Source organism: Podospora pseudocomata (genome assembly GCF_035222375.1).
Source record: "Podospora pseudocomata strain CBS 415.72m chromosome 1 map unlocalized CBS415.72m_1, whole genome shotgun sequence".
NCBI classification, from domain to species: Eukaryota; Fungi; Ascomycota; class Sordariomycetes; order Sordariales; family Podosporaceae; genus Podospora; species Podospora pseudocomata.
Window position 1 is genome coordinate 5,489,310 of NW_026946363.1, and position 23,720 is coordinate 5,513,029.

At 53.8% G+C, this 23,720-nt stretch overlaps 10 protein-coding genes across 10 annotated transcripts; 5 read left to right on the top strand and 5 right to left on the bottom strand.

Moving 5' to 3' along the window:
• The first annotated feature begins 83 nt into the window (after nt 1-83).
• PEX5 (Peroxisomal membrane signal receptor PTS1) lies at nt 84-2,662 on the top strand. Its single transcript, XM_062886280.1, has 2 exons — nt 84-642; nt 703-2,662. Exons 1-2 carry the CDS (start codon nt 472-474, stop codon nt 2,476-2,478), a joined length of 1,947 nt encoding a protein of 648 aa, XP_062749352.1. The 5' UTR covers nt 84-471; the 3' UTR covers nt 2,479-2,662.
• Nucleotides 2,663-3,013: 351 nt separating this feature from the next.
• On the bottom strand, nt 3,014-5,167 carry QC762_118450 (uncharacterized protein; the record flags this gene model as incomplete). The annotated part of the gene is made up of 1 exon (XM_062886281.1): nt 3,014-5,167. One exon carries the CDS (start codon nt 5,165-5,167, stop codon nt 3,014-3,016), a length of 2,154 nt encoding a protein of 717 aa, XP_062749353.1.
• Nucleotides 5,168-5,659: 492 nt separating this feature from the next.
• On the top strand, nt 5,660-7,134 carry QC762_118460 (uncharacterized protein; the record flags this gene model as incomplete). The annotated part of the gene is made up of 3 exons (XM_062886282.1): nt 5,660-5,838; nt 5,898-5,984; nt 6,039-7,134. The coding sequence occupies 3 exons, from the start codon at nt 5,660-5,662 to the stop codon at nt 7,132-7,134; spliced, it is 1,362 nt and encodes a 453-aa protein (XP_062749354.1).
• Nucleotides 5,993-8,901, bottom strand: QC762_118470 (uncharacterized protein; the record flags this gene model as incomplete). The annotated part of the gene is made up of 3 exons (XM_062886283.1): nt 5,993-8,042; nt 8,096-8,511; nt 8,549-8,901. 3 exons carry the CDS (start codon nt 8,899-8,901, stop codon nt 7,150-7,152), a joined length of 1,662 nt encoding a protein of 553 aa, XP_062749355.1. The 3' UTR covers nt 5,993-7,149.
• A 113-nt stretch (nt 8,902-9,014) lies between these two features.
• GIM5 (subunit of tubulin prefoldin) lies at nt 9,015-10,375 on the top strand. The gene is made up of 4 exons (XM_062886284.1): nt 9,015-9,350; nt 9,532-9,803; nt 9,873-9,990; nt 10,062-10,375. The coding sequence occupies exons 1-4, from the start codon at nt 9,101-9,103 to the stop codon at nt 10,121-10,123; spliced, it is 702 nt and encodes a 233-aa protein (XP_062749356.1). The 5' UTR covers nt 9,015-9,100; the 3' UTR covers nt 10,124-10,375.
• On the bottom strand, nt 10,212-12,343 carry QC762_118485 (uncharacterized protein). Its single transcript, XM_062886285.1, has 4 exons — nt 12,243-12,343; nt 11,576-12,147; nt 11,259-11,522; nt 10,212-11,196 (listed from the first exon to the last, which is right to left on the bottom strand). The coding sequence occupies exons 1-4, from the start codon at nt 12,276-12,278 to the stop codon at nt 10,650-10,652; spliced, it is 1,419 nt and encodes a 472-aa protein (XP_062749357.1). The 5' UTR covers nt 12,279-12,343; the 3' UTR covers nt 10,212-10,649.
• Nucleotides 12,344-14,108: 1,765 nt separating this feature from the next.
• ORC1 (Origin recognition complex, subunit 1) lies at nt 14,109-16,724 on the top strand (the record flags this gene model as incomplete). The annotated part of the gene is made up of 2 exons (XM_062886286.1): nt 14,109-14,761; nt 14,826-16,724. The coding sequence occupies exons 1-2, from the start codon at nt 14,381-14,383 to the stop codon at nt 16,722-16,724; spliced, it is 2,280 nt and encodes a 759-aa protein (XP_062749358.1). The 5' UTR covers nt 14,109-14,380.
• A 19-nt stretch (nt 16,725-16,743) lies between these two features.
• NAS6 (putative ankyrin-repeat protein) lies at nt 16,744-18,104 on the bottom strand (the record flags this gene model as incomplete). Its single annotated transcript, XM_062886287.1, has 8 exons — nt 16,744-16,893; nt 16,955-17,049; nt 17,120-17,360; nt 17,416-17,429; nt 17,617-17,719; nt 17,780-17,908; nt 17,964-17,989; nt 18,065-18,104. The coding sequence occupies 8 exons, from the start codon at nt 18,102-18,104 to the stop codon at nt 16,840-16,842; spliced, it is 702 nt and encodes a 233-aa protein (XP_062749359.1). The 3' UTR covers nt 16,744-16,839.
• Nucleotides 18,105-18,358: 254 nt separating this feature from the next.
• On the top strand, nt 18,359-20,208 carry PRP46 (pre-mRNA-splicing factor prp46). Its single transcript, XM_062886288.1, has 2 exons — nt 18,359-19,918; nt 19,981-20,208. Exons 1-2 carry the CDS (start codon nt 18,514-18,516, stop codon nt 20,067-20,069), a joined length of 1,494 nt encoding a protein of 497 aa, XP_062749360.1. The 5' UTR covers nt 18,359-18,513; the 3' UTR covers nt 20,070-20,208.
• A 116-nt stretch (nt 20,209-20,324) lies between these two features.
• On the bottom strand, nt 20,325-23,096 carry QC762_118520 (uncharacterized protein; the record flags this gene model as incomplete). Its single annotated transcript, XM_062886289.1, has 3 exons — nt 20,325-21,365; nt 21,420-22,879; nt 22,946-23,096. 3 exons carry the CDS (start codon nt 23,094-23,096, stop codon nt 20,325-20,327), a joined length of 2,652 nt encoding a protein of 883 aa, XP_062749361.1.
• Nucleotides 23,097-23,720: the final 624 nt, after the last annotated feature.

Here is a 23,720-nt window from a genome sequence, read left to right on the forward strand (position 1 = left end):
GTCTTCTTCAATGTGCAGCAGCCCCAATGCACAAGAAAGACCAGCTGAAAAACGAATCTGAACAAAGTGGGGGCCCGGTCCCGGGGCAACCAGCAGCTTAGCAATCCCCAGGGGGGGCGGACCCTCCAGCAGCTGCCTCGGCACATGGCTCTTATTTGTTGCCAGTGGCGGGACGTCAACTCGGTCCGGACAACAAACAACGTACAACTCAGCACAGCATCTGTATCGAATATTAATTCGCCAGGCGCGAGGCCATTCCAGCTCGACAAGAGAGGCCAAAACAAAACCAGCAACTTGCTCACCGTCTCGCTCTGAATTTTAGGTCGAGTTGGGCCCGATTCTTGCTTACATACCTCCTGTCACCCCGCCACACGCTTCGGCTCTCCTTTTCCTCCCACCTGATTGAACCCCTTATTGCTCTCGCCAAACTCGACCGCCTTTGCGATTTCCTCACACTTCACAATCACAGCCATGTCATTTCTTGGAGGCGCCGAATGTTCAACGGCGGGCAATCCGCTCAGCCAGTTCACCAAACATGTCGGAGACGACAAGAGCCTGCAGCATGACAGGCTTGTGGGAAGAGGCCCAAATAGTGCTATGGGTGGCTTCCGAAATGTTGGCCGCAGTACTCCCCAAGACGAGGTAGGAAGGATGTGAGGACCAAGAGGGCACAGGAACGATACTGACTGACTGGCCGAATAGATGATGAATGGCTTCCTCCACCAGAATGCCACCCTTCCCGACATGCCGCTCGAGCAGCAGCAGGGTCCTTTGGCCCACGCCCATCTCGATCACCTTCGCGCTCAGTCCGGCTCTCCGCTCTCGCCAACATGGGCCCCTGATACCCAGGCCGCGATGGAGGCCGCGTTCAACGCACCTCCCGGCACCCACTTCAGCGCCGACGAATTCGCCAAGTTTCAGCACATGAACCCTGCGGCTGCCGTATCTCATGCCCCCGCGATGCCCGGCGCCAGCGCGAGCATGCAGCGGCCCATGATGATGGGCGGTGGTATGAGCTACAATATGATGCAACGCCCCATGTACCAGCCCATGTTTGGTGGTCAGATGCACATGGCACACCAGCCTCTCCAGCAACACCAACAGCCGGCAGTCGAGGGTAAGGGGAAGGGCAAGGTTGTGGAGCTGGACGAGAGCAAATGGGAAGAGCAGTTCCAGCAGATGGAGCTCCACGATCGCCAACTGCGGGAGACAGAAAAGGACGAGGCTTTGGCCATGGAGCCCGAGTTGAACAAAATGGACGAGAAGCTCCTGCACTCCGAAACCGGCTACGGTGACCTGGAGTCGATATGGCGCGGCATCCAAGCAGAGCAGGCGCAGCTCAAGGAACTGGACGATATCGAGGACGACTTTGCCAAGTTCGACAGCGCCAACTTTGGCGGAGATAATCTCCACGACTGGGGACTGAACAACAGGCTCGGAGCCGATCCCATCGTTCAGGATTATCTCTTTGAGGATGAGAACATCTTCGAGAACACGACAAACCCATTTGAAGAGGGCATTCGGATCATGAACGAAGGCGGAAACCTTTCCCTGGCCGCTCTTGCTTTTGAGGCTGCCGTCCAAAAGGACCCCGAACACGTTGAGGCCTGGGTCTATCTTGGCCATGTGCAAGCCCAAAACGAAAAGGAGGAGGCTGCTATCCGCGCTCTTGAACAAGCCATGAAGCTCGACCCCAACAACCTCGCCGCTTTGATGGGTCTGGCCGTCTCTTACACAAACGAAGGCTACGACAGCACCGCCTACCGCACCCTCGAAAGGTGGCTCAGCGTCAAGTACCCCCAGGTCATTGCCCCGCAAGATCTGTCGTCCGCTGCCGAGCTCGGCTTTACCGACCGCGCCCAGCTCCACGACCGCGTCACCAGCCTGTTCCTCGAAGCTGCCCGCTTGGCCCCCGACGGAGACCACATGGACCCCGACGTCCAGGTCGGCCTCGGAGTGCTCTTCTACGGCGCCGAGGAGTACGACAAGGCGGTCGACTGCTTTCAAGCCGCGCTCCACTCCTCGGAAATGGGCACCTCCAACCAGCGCGAGCAGATCCACCTCCTCTGGAACCGTCTCGGTGCCACGCTCGCCAACTCGGGCCGCTCAGAGGAGGCGATTGCCGCGTACGAAAAGGCGCTGTCGATCAACCCCAACTTTGTCAGGGCGAGATATAACCTGGGTGTTTCCTGCATCAACATCGGGTGCCATGCCGAGGCGGCGGGGCATTTGCTCGCTTCGTTGGATATGCACAAGTCTGTCGAGAAGAGCGGGAGGGAAAAGGCTAGGGAGCTGCTCGGTGGCGGAGGTGGTCCGGACACGGACGCGAGGATTGACGCGATGACCACTCAGAATAGGAGCACGACGCTGTATGATACGCTGAGGAGGGTTTTCACCCAGATGGGGAGGAGGGATCTGGCCGAGAAGGTTGTTGTTGGAGTTGACCCTGATATTTTCAGAGGAGAGTTTGATTTTTGACGGGGACGGTGACCGTAACAAAGGTGCGTGTGAGAAAGGGGGACTGTGGCACTTGACTGGTAGGAAGGGGGTGGTTTGGGAGAGGTTGTTGGTGGTGTGAGAGTAGGGGTTGTTGATATTTCCTTTGTTTGGTTGAAAGGGGGCGGTAACAGGTTTTGGGTAAGTGTTGGGAAGGGGGCGAAAGGAGAGGCATTGCAATCAGCATTTTCGTGGCGATTATTCTGTGGCATACAATAGCTGGTGGGGGGAAGGGGAAGGGGGCTGGTAGCGTTGCTGGGTAGTGCATAGAGACAAATAGCCATATACACAAAGCGAGTCACAATTGTCATTGTTATCACTGCATACACGAGGTCCACCATGTTTTGAAGTTTTTGGTATTGCGCCTGGTCTTGTTTCTTCAAGGACCAGGTTGTCTGGTTGCTGCTGCTACTATACAATCGCTGTTACAAGAAAATATTCCCACCCAATTAACTGGAACGCTGCTTGGGTATCTCGGTTCAACTCCCCCCAGCACCATATGCCAATCAGCTGTCCATCATTTGACGCTTAGGAATCCAACACCGGCCCTCGCCACCTTGACTGCCTTCCTCAACGCGTCCTCCTCGTCCGTCGTCCACTTCACACTGAGCTGATCCCACTTCGTCCCAGGAGTGTTATACTCCTTCTTGAACTGGGAATGCATAGCCTGCAGTCTGCTCATCTCCCTCGGGTCGCCCGTCCCGCTCAACACCATCAACAGTGTACAAGGGGGCAACGCAGCGTGGATCCTCTGGAGTCGCTGCGCAAGCGTAGATAGGCACTCCTGCAGAGGAGAAACTGCCTCTTTCTCAGCATCGCCATTCACGTCTTGAACCTCGGGCGTCTCCTCTGCAACCGTAGCAACAGGAGGAGTGTTCGGCTTGTGTCTGTTGGCCCACCCCTGAACAAACTCCAACTCTCTCAACCTCGCCCAGACAAAGTCAACACCGCCTCCTGGAACCTCCAATCCATCCGGGTCGCCCTTGACTGCGCGAATCACGCCCGCTTCAACCTCGGCGTCCGTCTTGCAGGATATGGCAACCGTCGCAGCGTTGCAAGCACTTCTGGACACATCGCCCCATTCAACAGCTGCACTCGTTTTCCCCACAGGGAGACCGCCAGTTGCCTCGGGCCCGGCTGTGGCGCGGTAGGCTGTTCCAGAGCGGGCGAGGCGTCTGAACAAATTCTCACCTTGGGAGTCACCGGTAGCCCAGGCCTTTCCTTTCTCACACTTCTTCTTGACGAGGTCTAAACAGGTTTTGGCGTCTTCCACACTGTCATGCCCGTTGATGGTGCCACCGCCTTTCTGGACTTCACGGCTCAGGTGGCGTTGGGCAAGGTACTTGAGTGAGTTTTTGAGCGGTGGGCCGCGAGCGTGGGGGAAGAGCATCGACGTGTCCACGATGAAGGGATGGGCGAGTTGGAGAGCTTTGAGATCCGAATCAAGTGAGTGACCCAAGAGGATTGTGCGGGGATGTAAAAGATCAAGCAGTTTAGCCTGGATATCGCTAAGGGTTGTTGTGACAGGATCGAGCATCTCTTTGGTGATTCCTGAGTATTGGGTGACATAATCGGTGATGGGCTTCTCAGGCTTGACCAACTCGTCAAGAACTGTTTCGCCATCCCAAGAAACCAAGCTCACTCTCGTGAGAGCAAGCTCGCCAGGCCCGGTCAAACACATCTCGCAGTCGATGGCAAGGACCTCTCGCCCAGCTGTGATGCTCCCTTGCTGGATTTCGCTCTCGGGAACATCTCCATCTTCAAGCTTGCTGACCCTGGTGTGTGCCCACCCTTCTGGATTCTTAAAAGAGTCCCTGCGCTCGCCTTCTGGCAGCAAGGCTGGGTGCACTGGAAATCCGTTGTCCATCAGTTCTTCTGGAGTGGCGAGGAACTCGGTGATTCTAGTTCTGATATCTCTGTGAGAGTCTGGCCCGGCCTTGTCTTTGCTCTTGTCTTTGTTCTTATTCAGAGGAGCAGTGAGCATCGTGGTCAAAGGCGAGTGTAATCTGCCATACTTGTCGTCCCCGGGTGCCTTGACAGGCCAGAGGTGCGGGAACATGTCTGCAAACGGTTGCAACGAGGTTGGCAAGGCCTCTTTGCTGAGAGGCCGAGGGTAGTAGTGATCTGGAGAAGAACCATCGCCAATCTGCTTGATCGCTTGATCCAGCGTGGGCGTCTGATACTTAGAATAGTCGACACCGGGCTCGAACATGGCCTCCTCCAGACCAGGCACCATGATGGCAACAACCTTTCTGAACTCTGGGCGCTGTGAGACGGAGATCCATTGTGGCGCGGGACCATCGGCGAAAAGATACAGGATTAGATCGCGGAAAGCTGAAAGGTTGACCTTGGACTGCAGTCTTGACTTCTCTGAGAAATGCAGGGCAGGATATCGAGCTGAGTTGGGAGTGGGAATCTTCTTGTGTTTTTTAACTGGCCGGCCGCGCTCAATGGTCTGCCAACCGTCATCGTCGTCAGCATCATCATCATGAGGACCGGGCCGCTTAAGACTGCCCGAGGAGGATTTTCCTTCAGAGTCACTCCGAGCCACTGGTGTTGCGGCAGGTTCCGTGTCCTTGGTGAGATTGGTGAGATTGATGAGTGGTAGATTGGCGGTGGCCAAGGCACTGGCAACTCCGCGGTTCGCCATGTTGTTTTTCTTTTTACCCATGCTGTACAATGAGTTTCCAATGGTTCAAGATACTCGGCGATGCCGACGAGCAAACAACAAGAAGCAGGCGACGTGTGGAAAAAAAAGAAAACAACCGGTGTTGATCCAAGTCGCAAGAAATCAGGCCTGCCAAGACTGATGGGAGTGAGGACAGGGCGGTTGGCCACAATCCGATAAACGAAAAACCTCGATAAGTGAACAGTGGCTGGTGGAGCTAGGTCACTTTGGGCGAGAACCTTGCTGGCCAGGCCAACTTGTGAACAAAATAAGTGGCGGCCCACTGTCTGCTGTGCCCCTTGCACCTGCCTTTTGGGCAAACAAGTATAATCAAAGTCTCCATTTTGAGAAACTCTGTTTTTTATTTCTTGAACCCACTGCAAAATTCCTTTGTTCCACATACCGATTCTCGAGGCCTGCAATGGGCACCAAAGGCTCAATCAAACAGCATCACAATTCTGCAGGCCTGGGTTGAAGCACACATACATCATCAAAATGAAGACGGCCTCCTGCGAATGCAAAAAATGCCAGGCATCAGTTGGGAGTTTTTCCAATCTTTGGATCCAGATTGGCAATAGCTATCTCGGCCCTGTGATCGGATCAGACGAGGATTTGGCCATTCGATGCGAAGGAAAGACAAGAATCGGGGGAAATGGGACTCTGGTGGAAGGATGGTAAACATTCCCTTGCTTGTGTTCAAGATATTTCTAATCTGTTCTGACAACCATCGCAGCCATTTACAAAACCTTTTGTGTGACGGTTGTGCAGCCATACTCGGCTTTCGATGCATTGAGACCCCAGTCAACCATGTCCTCGACGAGTACGTGCCATGGCTCCTATGTCGTCAGTTTGAAATCTGACAATATTCCCGCAGCAATCAAGTTCTGTTGAGAATCGCGTCTGTCAATCTGCTCGGTGAGGAAAGAGAGGAGCTTAAACCCGAGGTCAAAAGAGTCCTCAGCATCAACGAGCCGTCAAGAACGAGCAATGGTGGGCCGCCCGACCTGTCCTCAAATTCCCCCAGTACCATCGAGTTTCAGCAGCTCAAGTTCGAACTCGAAGGCCAAAAAGACTACCTCAGACGTATTGACAGTAATGGCTTCAGAATTGTGGCAGGCTTGGACAAACGTGTGGCTCGTGTGGAGAGTGATTCAAAGACACTACATGCAACAGTGAGTGGGTTCAAGGGAAGCATACTCGGAGTACAGGATAGCCTCAAGTCACTACTCGGATCAGAGCTGAACGGGATTGATAAATTCGGAACCGAGCAAAAGGCGACACTGGAAGGCCTTCGGAGCCGGGTGTCCCTGGTCAGTGATGGCCTCGACATAATCCAACAGCAGGCAACAGCTCTCGCCGAAGAGCTGCGAGAGGAAGTCTCAGATCTCAAGAACCAACTTGAACAGACGACAGGAGAGCTTCATATGCTGAGGGCCGAGATCAAAGTGAGCGTCAGCGCCGACAACTATGCCCGTGATATGGCTGCTATGCGCACCGAGATCGCGCAGCTCAGAAGAGATCTTGGCACTGTGCGCAGCAACGAACACGAACGTGTTGCCCCTTCTTTTCCCTCAAGGGAGCTCGAGATTCTCACCAGCAACATCGCGAAGATTGGTAATCGAGCCAGCCAGGTCGAGACTTTACAAATGGAGTTTGAGATCTTGAAAGAGAGGGTCGACAGAGCAGAGGCAAATTATGGGGCATCCAATAATCGACGTGTGGCATATCCCTTGGATCCAGAGACATCTCTTCCCCACCCAGGAACGAGGAAGCGGGCTTCTTCGCCCAAGCCGGAGCCTGTATCTAAACGAAGAGTGCCCTCGGACCAATTCTCGGATTACACGGTCTCTGGACACAGTGCTGCGCCGCTCACCCCGTTGAGGCAGAGTAGCACGACAAACTTGCAAAATCCCAAGAAACGGACTCGTCCCAAGACAGCTGCTGCATTATCCAACTCGGGAGGCAGGTGATGATCCGTTATCCCGCTAACGTCGAACTACTGATCCTTGCCCTTGGACAAGCACATCCTCCAAAATCTCCGGCGCGAAGGAAGCCAACGTGTTGACGGGCTTCAGCACCTCGCTCTCAAAAAATGCTTTTGCTTGCGGATCTTCAGGGTCTCTAGCCCACGCCTGTACCATCTTCGACTCGTCTACCCGTCCGGGCAAACTCTCAAGATCCTTCAGCATCATTTTGGCCTCCTTCAATACGTCCCAATCCTCAGCAGCGCCGATAGAGCCCTGATGGACGACGATGTGGAGGAGAGCTTGGCACATGGTGACTTGATCCGCCATCGCCAAAGCACCAACAATGCCCTCGTGAGTACACCTTTTTGCCAGTTCCCCGCTTGACGTCAGTTCTCCCGTGAAAGCCAGCAGTTTCGTAATAATCATGACGCCCTTGATGCGCCACGGCATGAATGGGGCAACAAGCTTGATGGGATCGCATTGGGTTGCCAAGAAACAAGCCAGTGGTAGGGCGTAAACGGCCCATTTGTAGTTGGTCTGCCAGTTGGTTGCGAGGAGGAGGATTGTGGTTGGTAATGGTTCGACTGCCCACATCTTTGCTTCAACCAAGGGCTTGCACAATTTCCAGCGAGTCCGTGCCGCTTCAATCGAGGTGTCCTGCTCTGATTTTGTCTGGTCATAGACCACTTTGTAAATAATCTCGATTTGGTTCATCGAGATGCCTGATTTGTCGATAGCCGGTTCTCGGAACTTTGTAAGATCCGGCTGCAAGCTGAACGAGTTAAGTGAAATGACCGGCGATGTCTGAGCAACCTGGTATACATCAAGATCATCCACACACCGTGGGCAGTCGCACTCAAAGTAGTAGAGTCTAAGTCCTTCACGGCGTATCGACCTAGGCTTGTCGTTTGCTGCAATCACTCCGTCAGTACTTAAATCCTACTACCAATAACTGTCCACATACCAATGTAAGAAATCGTAATCTCCTCCCCCTCCTTAATCGGTCTCTCCGCCCTCAGCGTCGCCGTCCTCTGATCAAACCCGATAAACGCATTCGGCACACAAGAGTGATTCACCCTCGCCAGCGCAGGATCGAGAAAAATCCCCGACATGCCCGTGTCCGCATCGAGCCGATTGAACGCATTGGTTTGGATCTGACACAGAAATCTCATCGCCACTCTCAGCCCGTCCTCGTTCATGAAAACACCCGAGTACGTCATCGCCGCCATGGCTTGGAGTTCAAAGTCACCCCAGACTTGCTCGTCTGCTTTGAAACCCTCGAGGTTGCTCTCGAGGGGGTCGGACCCGTCAAAGGGGTCGCGGATGCCCTTGTCGTTTGTTAGGAGGACTTGGGCCAGTGCTCTTGCGGGGGTAGGCAGCCTATTCCAGCGTCAACATGTCTGCTCTCGTTTTTGACAGGAAACGGGCTACATGCCAGTCTTTGCCCGTAGTCTCCCTTACCCTCGCAAACATCTTACACTCGGCCTTGTGGATCGACTTCCAGTGGGCACGCTGGCACGTTGGGCCGCAGTACACAGCTGCCCTGCAGCCGGTACAGGCTTTGAGTGAGACGGGGGAGAAGCCCTCATTGGAACCGACACGGAGACAGTAGTTGCATGTTGTTCTCATGCTGGGGCCATCGGGGAGGGCGAGGGTCGGGGAGGAAAAGGTGGCGATGAGGGAGCCAGGGGTGAAGTCCTGGGTTGCGACGAGGGAGCGGCCATGAGGGCCGGAGGAGAAGGCTGTTCCTGGGGGCGGTGTTGGGGGCATTGCAGGAGGAGGGGTGATTTGAATCTGAACTGAGATGGTGATGGTGAGATCAGGAGTTGGGCGGCTGGGTAGAGAGTTTTTATGTCACGGAATAATCTAGGGCTTTCCCTAGGACTTTACCAAGGACAGTTTTGGTAAACTTTGAGTGAAAGCTGCCTGAACCCTCCTTCCTTCGCACTTGACACGTAAAAAATGTCCGATGATATATATCTTTCGTCGTCTCGGTGAAGCTCCCCACCCCACTATTCCCGTGATGCAGTTAACCAGCCTTGAAATGCCCCGCAGCGCAAACTGTCGCGGGAATAGTGGGGCATCAACGGCGCCTCACCCACCGCCAGGCGCACACACCGTCCCGGGACTCATCACAGCTCCTTCAAAGTCCCAGGATCACCACCGATCCCCAACTCTCACAATGGCCAGCCAAGGAAGACAGCAAGGAGGAGAGCAAAGTATGTCTCATTCCCCCACCCCCCATTCCTCTACCCCGCACCTCTTTCATGCTCACCTCTCACCTCTCATCATCTCATCTCATCTCATCTCATCTCACCCTCACCCTCACCCTTCCTGGCCCCCTTTAGCAAGCCCATAACCTATGCCCCGTATCCCACCCCCAACTAACACATCCTATAGTCTCCCTCGATACCCTCACAGCCCCCCAACTCTCGGCCGTGAAAAAGCAACTCGACGAAGAAGTCGAGCACCTCTCCCAATCTTACGCCCAGCTCGCCGCCGCCCAGTCCAAGTTCAAGGAGTGCCTCCGGGTCGTCAAGTCCGGCTCCGAGACCTTTGACGAGAAAAAGCCCATCCTCGTCCCCTTGACCAACTCCCTCTACGTCAAGGGCCGGATGGCCGACTCGGACAAGGTCATTGTTGATGTCGGGACTGGGTTTTACGTCGAAAAGGTTTGTTTGCTGTGACACTTTCGGAACTGAGTGGCATGGGTTACTAACGGGATCTGGTGATCAAAACAGGACACCAAGAGCGCGGCAGAGTTTTATGAGGCCAAGGTCAAGGAGTTGGCTGCGAATATTCAAGGACTGGAGGGCATCGTGCAGGCCAAGACTCAGAATTTGAGGCTGGTGGAGGAAGGTAGGTCCATGTCGAGATTTCACCATGCAAATGAGGGATTGAGTATGCACTAACTTACTTCATCACCACAGTTCTCAGACAAAAGGTCTTGGCTGCTGGACCAGCTGCTGGCCAGGCTGCTCAGGCGTCATGACGGGCCAATAATTGAGAATAGCAATGAACCAGCTTCATGTCCAAGTCATCTATCATTCCTACGTATGCGAGTGCCCTTGACTGCATGTAACAGTTGATTTGAGAAGTCACAGACGATACCAGTCGGTGCCATGCTACAAATATGGTGGCCCCTTACGCACCTCTCCTTCGCCACATCACAATAGTCTAGGGTTATAACTGACCTTTGCGTCTCGATATTTTACATTGCAATGCTATAGTATCACAGCTACCCCTTCAAAGCTCGTTTTTCGGAATATAATGACCCATTCAGACACCTCTCGCCCCTTGCACGATAACACAATACAGTAAAAAATTAAAAAATCAACTTCCTCCTGGACTTCCCCTATGATATAAAACAACAAAAAGAGATATAATGCATAGCCCACGAAGGCTCCATGCTTCTCTCCCCAGTGCCATCATCCTACAACCCACCATAAACTAGACGGTCACCTCCCTGATCCCAATAGCCCAAGTGGCATTCGCCATCCAATTCTTCGAATGTTCCATCAGGACACGACTCGGTTCGAGCCCTTTGCCCCTACACTCAACAGGTTATCAAGCATCTCCTGCACCCACGATACCCACGACAAAAACTCATCCAATGGATGCTCATCGCCACCATCCTGCGTCAAGGGGTACGGGACCTGGGTCTTGTCTCTCGAGGTCAGGAGTTGAGTGGCAAAACTCTTGTCCCATTTCCGCGGAATCGTAACGGGGAGCCCGAGGTGATCGTCCCAGTCAGGACTGAATACGGAGAGCAGAGTTGTCGTAGTCGGAGGCTTCGTTGTGTTCGTTCCGAACGAATGGTACACCGTAATCTCAAGGCTATACTTGAAGCTCAGCTCCAGGGTCCAGATGACCTTGCCCACAATGTTCGACACCTTGTTCTTCTTGATGAACTGTTGGGACACCGAAATCTTGGGGAAGCCACCTGCATATGTACCTTGGCTGATCTTGGTGAGCCTAGCCATGTCATCTTCGGTCAAAGGTAGACGGGGCCTGCCTTCCCTGCGGCTGACCTCCTGGGAAATCTTCAACTCCCAATCAGTACCTCTGTGGTGCAGAATGTCAGTATACTGAAGCAACTTGGAAATAAGCGTGTTGTCTTGTCTCACCTGTCGGGGCAAGCATTGAGGACTGAGAATTTGTTGTAGAATTTGGTTCGTTGATAGGCGCACACGGGCATGATTCTAGGCTTTCGGCCTCTGCCCGCCTCAACGCCTTCTACCATACACTCAATCTCCAAATTTGGCGTGACTATGTGTAGGGAGAACTCAGGTTCGGAGTCGGGGTCAACGCTCTCTCGGACCACTGCTGGCAAACTTTCATCCCCGTTGATCAGGGCGACTCTGAGGGCTTCAACCACATCGACAGGAACACTGTAAGACTTTTTAGCACGACTCTGATGAGGGACGAGTCCAGTCATACTCACTATGGTGAAAGATTGATTACGTCGCGGAAGGCGGCATACTCTAGCTCACGCTCCATTTCGGCCGAGCTGTACCTCCTCTTCTCTGGGTTCCAAATTTCACGTCGCTGTAGGTAGCCGATCTTGACACGCATCTGCATCTTGTTTGGGTCTCGGACAAGTGATCCGACGGCCCGGTCAAGAATATCAGACAGCTGGGCCTTATACTTGGCTTGATGAGTCCCAGAGGTGATTTCCGAGACGGTTGGGGCCGATGCTGAGGGGACGACAGCGCATCTATCACGACCAAACACGATGGCCGAGTAATCTGCACCTGACTTGGATGGGCACAGCAGGCCATTGGTTCTCCACATGTCTTTGATGTCGGCTTCCTCGATGAGTAGTTTCCTCACTCGCTGGGCAGCGTCCTGCGCAGCCTTGGTGCCAGGTGAATGTATGGAAATTTGGGTGGTCGTGTCGTCGACATTGATGGCCTTGATGTCACACAAGGTATCCTTGCCGATCAGTTCCAACTTTGTGCGTAGAGCAAAGTCGGCCGGGTCGACATCGATGGTGGAGGGTGGGGCGAGAAAGGTCTGGTGCGGTTAGTCGACTGCGATGCTGTACTCTGTAAGTAACGACTTGCCTGCTTGGTCAGCGGCGGACGATATATTTCCGCCAGCTCATCAACCCCCAGTCGAAAATGCTTCCGTTGCATGGTGTCCATTCTGGCGGTGTTCTCTGTGAATTTTGTGAGTTTCTCTATTCTGAAGCAGAAGGTAGTGTGTGGAATGTGTGATCGAAACGAGATGTAAGAAGATGTGCGAGGGAGATGTTGGGGGAAGACCAGAGTCAGAACCTGAATGCGAACACAGAATCGAGAAAAGACAGGCAGGCGAGCTGGAGGGGCAATGTGGGGAAAGCGTGAGCTGGTGGCAGCAACAGGAGGCAGGGGCGAGCTTCCGTTGCCAGTGCTGCAAGTGGCCGGCAATCATAGGTCTCAGGAAGGACCGACTGCTCCGGTCGATGCGGGATCCCGCCGAGACAGCCTAGAGGGAAAGCACAGTATGCTGATCCTTGGAGAGATCCGGATTGCTCAAGAAGCAACCAGTCGCAAAACCAGCTTCAAGTTGTGCCATTCGTAAAGACCTCGATCAACGTACCTAATGTAGGCTAATGTTAGCAAGAGCTCTGGCAATGGAAAGGTAAAGTTCTGTTCGGGATGGTTGGCCAAGCTCCGTCAAGAGGATTGCATCTCAGCTGGTACCCTCGGCTGGACACTTGTTACCAAAGCCTTTAGGTGGAGTTCAGCCCTGAGCAGGTCCCAAAGATGATGGATCTTGTCAGGTATCTGTGTGGATGGCATGTGGTTCCCTGAGGCCCGATGGCTTGGCCAGCTCCTATCGGCATGTGAAATGTTCTGAAAACCCATCACACAAAGACGTCTTGTGCTAAAAAGAAAGAACCTTTCTTTTATACACAGCAATAAAGAGGCCGCCACATGGGCAGTCTCAGACCTGCCCGTTGGCGTCGCATTAACGGGCAGCAAGCCGGTTCAGCAACATTCTTTTTGAGCGAGACAGTCTCAATCTCATCCCAAATAAACCGAGACGGCCAGACAGCTCCAAGGAAACCCACCAAGAGTTTTATCACAAATATTTCATAAATGAGGGAGGATATAAAGAAAGACTTACCTCCGTGAGGAAAGAGTTCCGACCAGAAGCCGGTGATCAGACGGGCCAGCTAACTGGACTACAGCGTGCCAAAGGGCAGTCCGTACGTTGTGGGTGAACTTCCTTGTAGGCGAGGAGCGTCCAGTAGTCGCAATAATATCCCACAAGTAGCCATTGAGAGAGGTTAATCTGGCACGGGGCCCTTGGTCGACAGGAAGGAAAACCGATGAGATGAATTGAAACGCTGGCCAGGCTGTTTAAACGCAAGGAGAGGCGAACATTAGCAAGGGCAGAAGATGTATTATCGGACAATTTCGAAAAAAAGAAGGCCGAACGTCAGAAAGGCTTGGAGGAGACAATCGGGAGTTTCAAAAAATAAAATAAAATGGAAGGCACGAAAACAGCCACAAGGTAAGGTAGTCACGCTCTAGCCTTCAAAAAGTGCGGTGATCACGTGTATCAGAGCTTGAGGGCCGACCAAAGAGGTTAACCGTGTGTTAAGCAATCGAATATCTGACTACTCAAAGACAAGACTCAATCAACTCTTGCCCGCAAGAATATTTAGAGTTACTTATGGTGGACATGGGGTCGGTCGTTTATCGGTCTACGATGTGAGACCAGGCAGAATAGGCAAAATGAGCAATTAAAAGACTTTGTTGAAAGCAATGAAACGAATACAGAGTCTCATTTCTACTCCTATGTTGATACTGGAAAGCAGATGAGGCCGTATGCAAGTGTTCGTCAGATATCCAGTGAATCGACGTCCCGTTTGGAGACTGTTTGGCCTACAGAGATATACCGGTTACTTGCATAGCATCTTGGCATTCCCACTGGTCTCAAAACGTCATTGTGGCTAAGGAAGCATTTGGCTGGCAGGGGTCTTAATAGATTTAGGCGCGCCCGCATGGAACGCGTCTATCGACGCGACGGAGGGTCCCCTTTTGAGTTGAGGCAGAAGCACCAAAAACCACAAGCCAGACCGCCCTCTACTAAAATTGTCAATTGATGACCTATTTCACTCAGCTGTTCGTCATTTTGGACTCGAATAGACCAGTGTATCGGTCAACAGAGCCAATTCACAGATAACCGCTGCAGCCTTTCGCATCTGTTCGCATTGTTTACCTTCCCATCAACCGATTCCGAGAAATCTTCAACAATGCCTGGCGTCGTCGATGGGCGCTCGAGAAAGCGCTATCTCCCGGGCATCCTAAGAGAGGATTCTGACGACGAGCTGGGAACAGAAGACCTTCCGTGGGAATGGATTTATGCCAACGAGCCAGACACTGAGGAAAACAATGGGAGGAAACGAAAACGAGCTACGTGGCAAGATGGCCAGATTATTGGCGCTCGTAATGGCAATTTCGAGTGCTATTTGGGAGACACGATGCTGCTGAAGGCCGATAGCTTCAACGAAGCCTGGGTTGGCATAATATGCGAGTTCCAGGAGGACGAGGAGGGCGAGATGGCCGCCAACTTCATGTGGTTCTCGTCGCCAAACGAGATTCGCAGCGCAAAGAAGAGGACGGATTATGTGGAGGTGTGTGTGATTGGGCTTTGTCTTTGCCTTGATCTCGAGTTGTTAACTTTTTCTGCCTCTATAGAACGAGCTCTACATCACCACCTCGTTCGATGTCAACGCCTTGTCGACCATCAATGGCAAGGCCCATGTTATGTCGCAGCAAGCCTTCATGAACGAATTCCCAACTGGCAAAGTGCCACGCAAATCCAAGGAGTATGGAAAAGTATTTGTTTGCCGAAGGGGCTGCAACACCAGAACATGCACCTACACCGAGGAGTTCATCTGGGAGGATATCTACCACAGCAGGGAAGACCTCGAGGCTCTCCAGGAGCGGCTTCAGAAGGAGACCAAGGCAACTCGGAAAAAGAAGCCCGCGAAAGACGAATCCCCCGAGCGAGACTACAAGTTTGAGGCCGACCCAGAAGCAGATGGAGAATATGCCCCTGGCGTCTACCGCACCCCAAAGAAGGCTCGTACCAGGGACGCCGTCACCCCCAGCAGCCGACACAAAAAGACAGGCAACAAACCGGCAACCCCCTCCTCCCACCGCCGCATCGTCGTCAAAAAGCACCTTGAATTCACACCCCTAGCCACCCGAGTCCTCTCTCCTATGCACGTTCACGCCTCCCCATATCAGGTAGCCCGCACCCAGCTCCACGTCGCTTCAGTTCCCACCAGTCTACCATGTCGCGAATCCGAGTTCAGTCTCGTCTATTCGCACCTCGAAGCTGCCATCACCGACGGCTCCGGAACCTGCATCTACATCTCTGGTACTCCGGGTACAGGCAAAACCGCCACCGTGCGCGAGGTAGTTTCCCACCTCGATGCCGCCGTTCGCGCCGACGAGCTCGATGACTTTATCTTTGTCGAGATCAACGGCATGAAAATCACCGACCCCCATCAATCTTACGCCTTGCTGTGGGAAGCCCTCAAAGGCCAGCGCGTTTCCCCGGCCCAAGCCCTCGACCTTCTGGAGCGAGAATTCAGCCACCCCTCCCCCCGTCGTGTGCCCTGCGTGGTGTTGATGGACGAACTCGACCAGCTGGTGACCAAAAACCAGGGCGTCATGTACAACTTTTTCAACTGGCCCGGCCTCCGCCACTCCAGGCTCATCGTCCTGGCGGTAGCCAACACGATGGACTTGCCCGAACGAACCCTCTCTAACAAAATCAGCTCCCGTCTTGGTTTGACGCGTATCACGTTCCCGGGGTACAACCACGAACAGCTCATGCGTATCGTCCAGTCTCGCCTGGAAGGTGTCCCAGGTGACATCGTGGACCCGGATGCAATCCAATTCGCGGCGAGGAAGGTAGCTGCCGTCAGCGGTGACGCCCGCCGGGCTCTGGATATCTGTCGACGAGCGGTCGAACTGGCGGAAGCAGATGCGAAAGTTAATGACCTTTCCGACGATGCCACGCCAAATACGCCGACGAAAACCCCCGCGAGGAAGAAGGACGAATCGCCCCAGAAAAAGAAGAAGAGTTCTGCTGGGAGGGTAACGATCGAGACTGTCCGAAGAGCTATCAACGAGGCCACTTCCAACCCGCTGCAGCAATACCTCCGCTCTTTGCCCTTTGCCTCGAAACTTTTGTTGACGGCGCTGTGCTTACGGATTCAGAGGACGGGGTTGGCGGAGAGTACGTTTGGGGATGTGCTCGAGGAGATGCAGCGGATGCTCAAGCTGACGGTCAATGAGTCTCGGCCGTTGAAGTTATTGGAGAAAAGGGCTACAGGGCAGAAGGGGGAAGGGGCAGACGATGGAACAGGGTTGATGATTACAAAGGCGAAGCAGACGGGGCAGTTGATCAGACCGGCTGGGTTGGGTTCTGCTGCTGTTGATCTTACCGGGGCCGGGATTATCAATCTGGAGGGGCAGAGGCCGGAGAGGCCGAGCAAAATGCGGCTGGCGGTGGGGGATGAAGAGATTAGGTTGGCGTTTAGGGATGATCCTGAGATTAAAGGGATGGGTGTGATGCTTTAACGAAGAAAAAAATACCCATTTTGCATATGGACAGAAACTTTATAGACCACAGACGATGTTTTGATATCTATGTTTCCACCCTTGATACAGTTTTGTCTAGATACTGTGACATACCCTATGGAAGATCAATCCCCTCCTCCTCCGCCTTTCGTTGAATATACTTCTTGACCTGTTCCCCCGTCCGTCAGCTACACATACCACATCAACCCCCGCACCATCACAAGACTTACATCAATCCCAGGCGCCACCTCCAAAGGCAGAAGCCCATCATTATCCTTCCTGTCCATCTCAGCCCCAGCTTTCATCAACACCACAGCCGCGTCACCTATCATCATCATCATCATCACCATCATCAGCCTTGAACCGTTCTTGCTGGAGAAGAATAGATAACATACCATGCCCCTCGGCAATAGCATGATGCAACGCCGTTTGTCCAGCTGAATCGCTGGCGTTAAGGGGACTTTTGTGCTTGAGAAACAGGTTGATCAAGGGGACCGAACCGACGGCGGCGGCGCGGTGGAGGGGGTACTGGCCTCGCTTGTCGCGGACGCGTACGGAAGCGGGAGGTTTGTGCTCTTCGAGGAGCTTGCGGGCGAGGTCGAGGTTGGACTTGGAGGCTATGAAGTGGAGGACTGTCTAGAGAGGAGTTAGGTGGTGGAAGGGGCAGGGGAGAAGGGGGGAGGGGATGTACTTGGCCGTTATCATCTGGATTTTTGTTAGTAAATGAGTAGCATGAGGACGGGAAGGGGGCATGTGCCATGTGGTAATGTGTAAATGTGTGTGCTAATATGTGGTAAAGGGGTAATGTGGTAAAGGGGTAATGTGGTAAAGGAGAAATGCGGTAGTGTGTTAAAAGGGCCAATCAAGACGTGGTAGGGTAACATGGACGTACTTGTCTCATTCACGTCGGCATCTCTGGCAAGGAGGAGATCGACCACTCTGTCCGAGTCCTTGACGCTGGCTGCGATCATGAGAGGGGTCCAGCCCATGTCATCCTACAAGTGAGGTCAGAAAGCTGTTCCAAGTAGCAGGTATGCTGGGAATATCTTATATACTTTGACGTCGACATCAAACCCTTTCTGTTGAACGAGGAGGTTGACAATCTCGTGGTGGTTATACGAAGCCGCCCAGTGGATGGGAAGACGGCCATCATCGTCTTTCAGCTTGGCAAGCTTGGGATTGGCCTGTTGGTATGGTTAGACCGACCATATCATCATCACATGGCGGACAGCTACTTACATTCAGCAAAGACTCTACAACGGTCGCTATTCTGGGAGTCAGAGTCCAAGTCACCGGTTGAACACACACCGTTGGCTAGCTTCACTTGCCTTTCCCGTCACGAGCGGCTGCGTGGATGGCGAACTTGTCTTGATTTTCCATTTTGGCTCTGATTTGTTTGGTATTTCCAGGTATTTAGTTGAAGCTGAAGAATGTAATTGTATTTAGTTGATTCGCTGCTGAAGGCGGCGTCATATAAGTGATGCCTTCCACATCAGACCACCCCGCCATAGCAGTGTCAAGAAGAAGGCACTGTGTGGGGCCCCTTCAACTACCCCTGTAGCTCTAGGCTGGCCCGAGCTTCAGCCACACGCCTGGAAATTTTGGGGATCCAATGTCAACCGCGCATTGGACAGGCGGAGCCATCGCTATCGTTCATCATTATCATCATCGACGCGACTGAGAACTGCTTGACTGCGACAAATCCACCACCAGACACCGAAACTGACGGCCCAAAATTCCATCCACGACTATATCGAGTGACACGCTTACACAGCTTTAATTCTTCACCATGGCAGCTGAGGTTGCCAACGGCGCTGGCCTCGAGACGGAAGTATCCCATCTCGAGTCCTTGATCCTGGCCAACGCCCGCAAATCGAAATCCATCTACGCCAACACATCCACAGATTCGGGAAGGAAACGACTAAAGCTCGATCCCGGACTGGCATCAGAAGATCCCGACATCTCAAAAACATCCCTCTCCCTCCGCCTTCACGCCGAATATGAAGACGTTCAGACCCTACCCGAAGTCATCGCGAAGAAGCTCCCGGCTGCCGGTCCTCGCAAGAAGAAGCCAAAAGCAGCCGAAGAAGCACCATCAAAGTCAGAGGAGCACGCGCGCAAATTGATAGAAGGGATACCGGCGAACAAGACCGGGCCTGGTTCCAACGCTCTTGTCCTCTCCAGAAGACCAGGCGACGCTGGCGCTGCTGGTGCTGGCGCAAAACCGAGCGCAAACCGCAACGACCCCCAAAATATGAGCCTCACCCGCCGGCAAGACAACCTCCTCGCACAGCCCCGACCAGACTGGCACCCACCTTGGAAGCTCCAGCGTGTCATCAGCGGCCATCTCGGCTGGGTGCGAGCTCTCGCCGTCGAGCCAAACAACAAGTGGTTCGCCTCGGGCGCCGGCGACCGCACCATCAAAATTTGGGACCTGGCCTCTGGCCAACTCAAGCTCACCCTCACCGGTCACATCTCGACGGTCCGCGGCCTGGCGGTATCACCACGACATCCCTACATGTTCTCCTGCGGTGAAGACAAGATGGTTAAGTGCTGGGATCTGGAAACAAACAAGGTCATCCGTCACTACCACGGCCATTTGTCAGGTGTATACACCCTCAAGCTCCACCCAACCCTCGACGTCCTCGTCACCGGTGGCCGCGACGGCGTAGCTCGTGTATGGGACATGCGCACCCGAAGCAATGTCCATGTCCTGTCGGGCCACACCGGCACCGTCGCCGACCTTGTCTGTCAAGAAGCCGACCCCCAAGTCATAACCGGCAGCTTGGACTCCACCGTCCGAATGTGGGATCTCGCCGCGGGCAAGACGATGGGCGTGCTGACCCACCACAAAAAGGGCGTCCGCGCCTTGACCACCCACCCAACCGAGTTCACCTTCGCAACAGGCAGCACAGGGAGCATCAAGCAGTGGAAGTGCCCCGAGGGAGCCTTCATGCAGAACTTTGACGGCCACAACGCCATTATCAACACCCTGTCGGTCAACGACCAGAACGTGTTGTTTTCGGGTGGAGACAACGGGTCGATGAGCTTTTGGGACTGGAAGAGCGGGCATAGGTTCCAGGCGTTGGACACGACGGCTCAGCCGGGCAGTTTGGATGCTGAGTCGGGGGTGATGAGCTCCATTTTTGACCATTCGGGGTCGAGGTTGATCTGTGGTGAGGCTGATAAGACTAGTAAGTTTTTTCCTTCTGACAAAATGGATGAGAGGGGGTTTATGTGCTAAACGTTGCGATAGTCAAAATCTGGAAAGAGGATCCCGATGCCACGCCAGAGACACACCCGTTGGAGTGGAAGCCGACCTTGGCTGCTAGTAGGAAGTTTTAAGTTGAGGGATGAGGTTACGGGGTTATCGTACTTGTAATGAACATGTGTGAACTGCATAGCGGCGCGGAGCAAAAGAGTATAGGGGCTCGAAAATTGAAGAATCAGTGAGGTACATATTCAACCGCGCACACTGCCAGATGTGATTAAACAATGTTTGATGTCCTCTACGAAATTACAACCGCAATGCCCATGCAAAATTTATAAATTGTCGTTCCGTCCCCCCACCCCCCCCCTCTCTTCCTCCCACCGCACAAACTACTTAATAGTCCTCTCCACCAGCTCCCTATACATAGCCTTAACATCCTCCACATCAGCTCTCAACTCCTCCACCTCCTCGCTCTTCTCCCCCAGCAGCTCCAGCGTTGTCTCATACCGCTCCTTCACCTCCCTCACCTCCCCCTCCAACACCTCCACCCTCTTCACCGCAGCACTGTTTTCCTCCACCTTCTTCATCATAGCCACAATCTCCGCCCTCGCCTCATCCCTCTGCTTCGAAATCCTCGACAACTCCTCCTTCGCCGCCACCTTCTCCGACTCCAGCCTCCTAATCGCGGCGCTCATCCTCTCCACCAACTGAACCGACGGCCCGGCAGCAACAGTGGAGACGGAGACCATATCCTGCATGATGTTGTTTTTATCGTTATCCCTCCCGCCACTCCCACTGAAGGCGTCTTCCCCTTGCTGGATCTCCCGGTGGTTATTCAATATCGAAGGCGGGGCAGCCTCACTCGTAGGGCTGAAAATAGACGTGGGGCTGAAGATCCCACTGTTGCTCGTCGGATGGGAGGGCAGAGTGGGGCGGGCAGGCGGTTGGGCCGAGGGTCTTCGACTAAAAGAACCCATTCCGGGGACGGGCAGCCCGATTCGGGAGTTGGCATCCCCCGCCTCGCTGTTGCTGGACTGCGCGCCAGAAATCTTCCTCGCCTTGCTGGTAAGGGTTTGGATGCCCAAGAAGTCGGTGCTAAATGTTCGCTGAGGGACGGCGGAGAGCTGAGGCGAGGCAGGGCGGCTGTCTGGTTTGAACAAGGGGGTGCCAGGGAGATCCTCGAGCCAGGAGCGGGGGCGCTCGACGATGGGTTGGTGAAAGCTGGTTTGGATTCTTTCCTTTTCGGCTTCGAAGGCTTGCTTTTGCTTTTCGAGCTCAGACTTTGCTTCTGAGAGGGCCGTTTCAGCCGCTTCAGCACGTCTGGTGAGGGCGTCAAGTTGGGCTTGGTAGGATTTGACATCTTGTTGGATCGTGGGGATTTTGGTCTTGGTCTCTTCCAGTTCCTCTTCGTGGCGCTTTGCGCGGACGGCCTGCTGCATTGTCAGTAGTTGTCGGGGACTCATGGCACAGCATTCGAGACTTACCGCCTCGCGAGCTTTCCGCCTCATGTCCGATTCTCTTTGAAGAGCCTCGTCTCTTTCCTTTTCCAGCCCAGCAATACGAGCCAGCAAGTTGGTCTCAATTCCCTGCCAGTTTTCACTCGCGATGGAGTACTGTGTCTGCAGCTGTTCGATCTGCCGCAGTAGTTTGGCTTGCGAGTCTCCAGCCACACCCGAAGATGCCTCCTCTACTCGCATCCTCATGGCCTCGAGCTTCCCTTCCATCATCTGGACCTCAGCCTTTAGCTCCAACTCTTGCACACGGGCTCGCTCGTTCGCCCTTTCCACCTGCTCTCGAAGGTCGTTTGCTTGCGCTTTGGCACGATCTGCCACCAGAGTCTTTTCGACCTTGAGAGCAGCCACCTGCTCTTCCAGATCATCGATACGTCGCTTATCCTGTTCTCTCGGGCGTTCGTTTGCCTTGGTCGATAGCTCGTCTACTTGTTCTTTGGCTTTTTGCAGTTGACTTCTGAGGTCCGCGATGGTAGCATCCTTCGACCGTATCTCTGGTCGCAAGCTGCCGAGTTCCTTCTGAGCTTGATCATACTGCTTTTGTAGAACCACCTGTGATCTTTCCAGCTCATCTGCTCGGCGAGCGCGCAGGCGCAAATTATCCAACTCCTTGTCAGATTTGTCCTTTGCCATCTTCAGGTTGTTAATCTCCTTCTCACCCTCGCCAACTTTGAGCTGCAACTTCTTCATGATCGTACGGTGCTTTTGCTCAGTACTGGCGAGCTTCTTGCCCTCCTCCATGAGCTGGGCGATCTGCTGGTCCTTTTCCGCCAACTTCTTCTCGAGACTCCCAGCCGGTGCAGCAAGGGCGGCCTTCCTGGCTGAGTCTGTGGCCTCTCTCGCGAGAAACTGCAGTTTGGCTTCAAGAGCATCGATGCGCTCTATGTAGCCATGAATCTCCTCCTGCTGCTGGGTCTGAGCCACGTCCGGCACATTATTGCCATCCTTCTGCGTTTCTTCGTCTCCAACTGTTGTTTGGTCGGGCTTGTTGGTGATGATCTCCTCTGTTTCAGGGGCAGGAGCAGGGGTGGGCGCTTCCACGGTTGGCGTGTTCAGGAGAGGCACTTCGGCTGGCGGTGGTGCCTCGGGGGATACCTTCGCGCCGTTGGCATCATCTGTGACCCCCTGTTCCGTTGTTGTCCCATTCTTCAAGTCTTGTTTGGTATCAACTTCCTTCACGGCATTATCTTGGGACGTTCTGACAACATCCAGGGAGCCCCGCGGCGAAGAAGTATCCCTTGGCGCATCCTTCAATGCTGGACTCGCCGGACCTATACTATCGATCGATGTGCGGCTCGCTGCGTCTAGACTTTGGCGCGGGCTTCCTTGCGCAGAAAGGGGCTTTTGACCGGCCGTTTTCGCAGCTATGGCCCGCGCAAGCCTTTCTTGGAGCCGATCGTTTGCACGGGTGCTCGAGGAGGTCCTGGAGGGCCCTGCAAGGAATCCATACTGTCAGAAACCTACAGCCTTCTGGGAAGAGCTTCGATCATCAAGCATACCTGGCGATTGCTTCACTGGCGAAGCAGGAGGGGCGGGCTTGGCCTCCTTCGTTTGCGCCGAGCCATCATTGTCCTCGCTGAGTATATTATCCAGGCGAGCTTCCACACCAGCTACGGCTTGGGTCAGAAACGACCCCCATCGCGCGGCCATTGCTCAAAATAACAACAGCACGGCAGTGCTCGCTATGACGTTGCCATACAAAGGCGGGGGACAACGGTATAAGTGCGGTGGTCGCCGTTACATTCGATCCATCACAAATCGTCGAGGGAGGAGGGTAGATAGGTAGATAGGTAGATAGGTACGGCAGGCTCGCAATCTTCCGATGCCTGCTTCACTTGCAGCTTGTCGCTCTACATCCAGGTACACCGAGAAGCCAGAATCCGGTCGTGACGCATGTCGACACAGTAAGACGAATTACTGTTGCGGAAGGGTTGGTCTCGTGTTCTTCCTCAACACAAGTGCTTGGTCCTTGGCGAAAGGCCACGCCAAACTTACAGAGTGTCCAAGCCTTCCAGGGATTCGTAATTGTTCGGCAACTGTCAGCGAGGTGGTCCTGACTCCAGAGAGCCAATTGGATCCGCTACAGCTCTCGGTTCAGCCCTTCAGGTGGGGCCGACCTGCTTCAAAGTCAACGCACAGGCCATCCAAGTCAGCATGACCAACGGCGTTTGTTGTTTGAGAATTCGAATTTCAAAGACTCCATCCAAGTATTTTATTTTATAGCATGTTATACCACCGAGATACACTTTGACGGCAGCTTCTATATGACTGAAG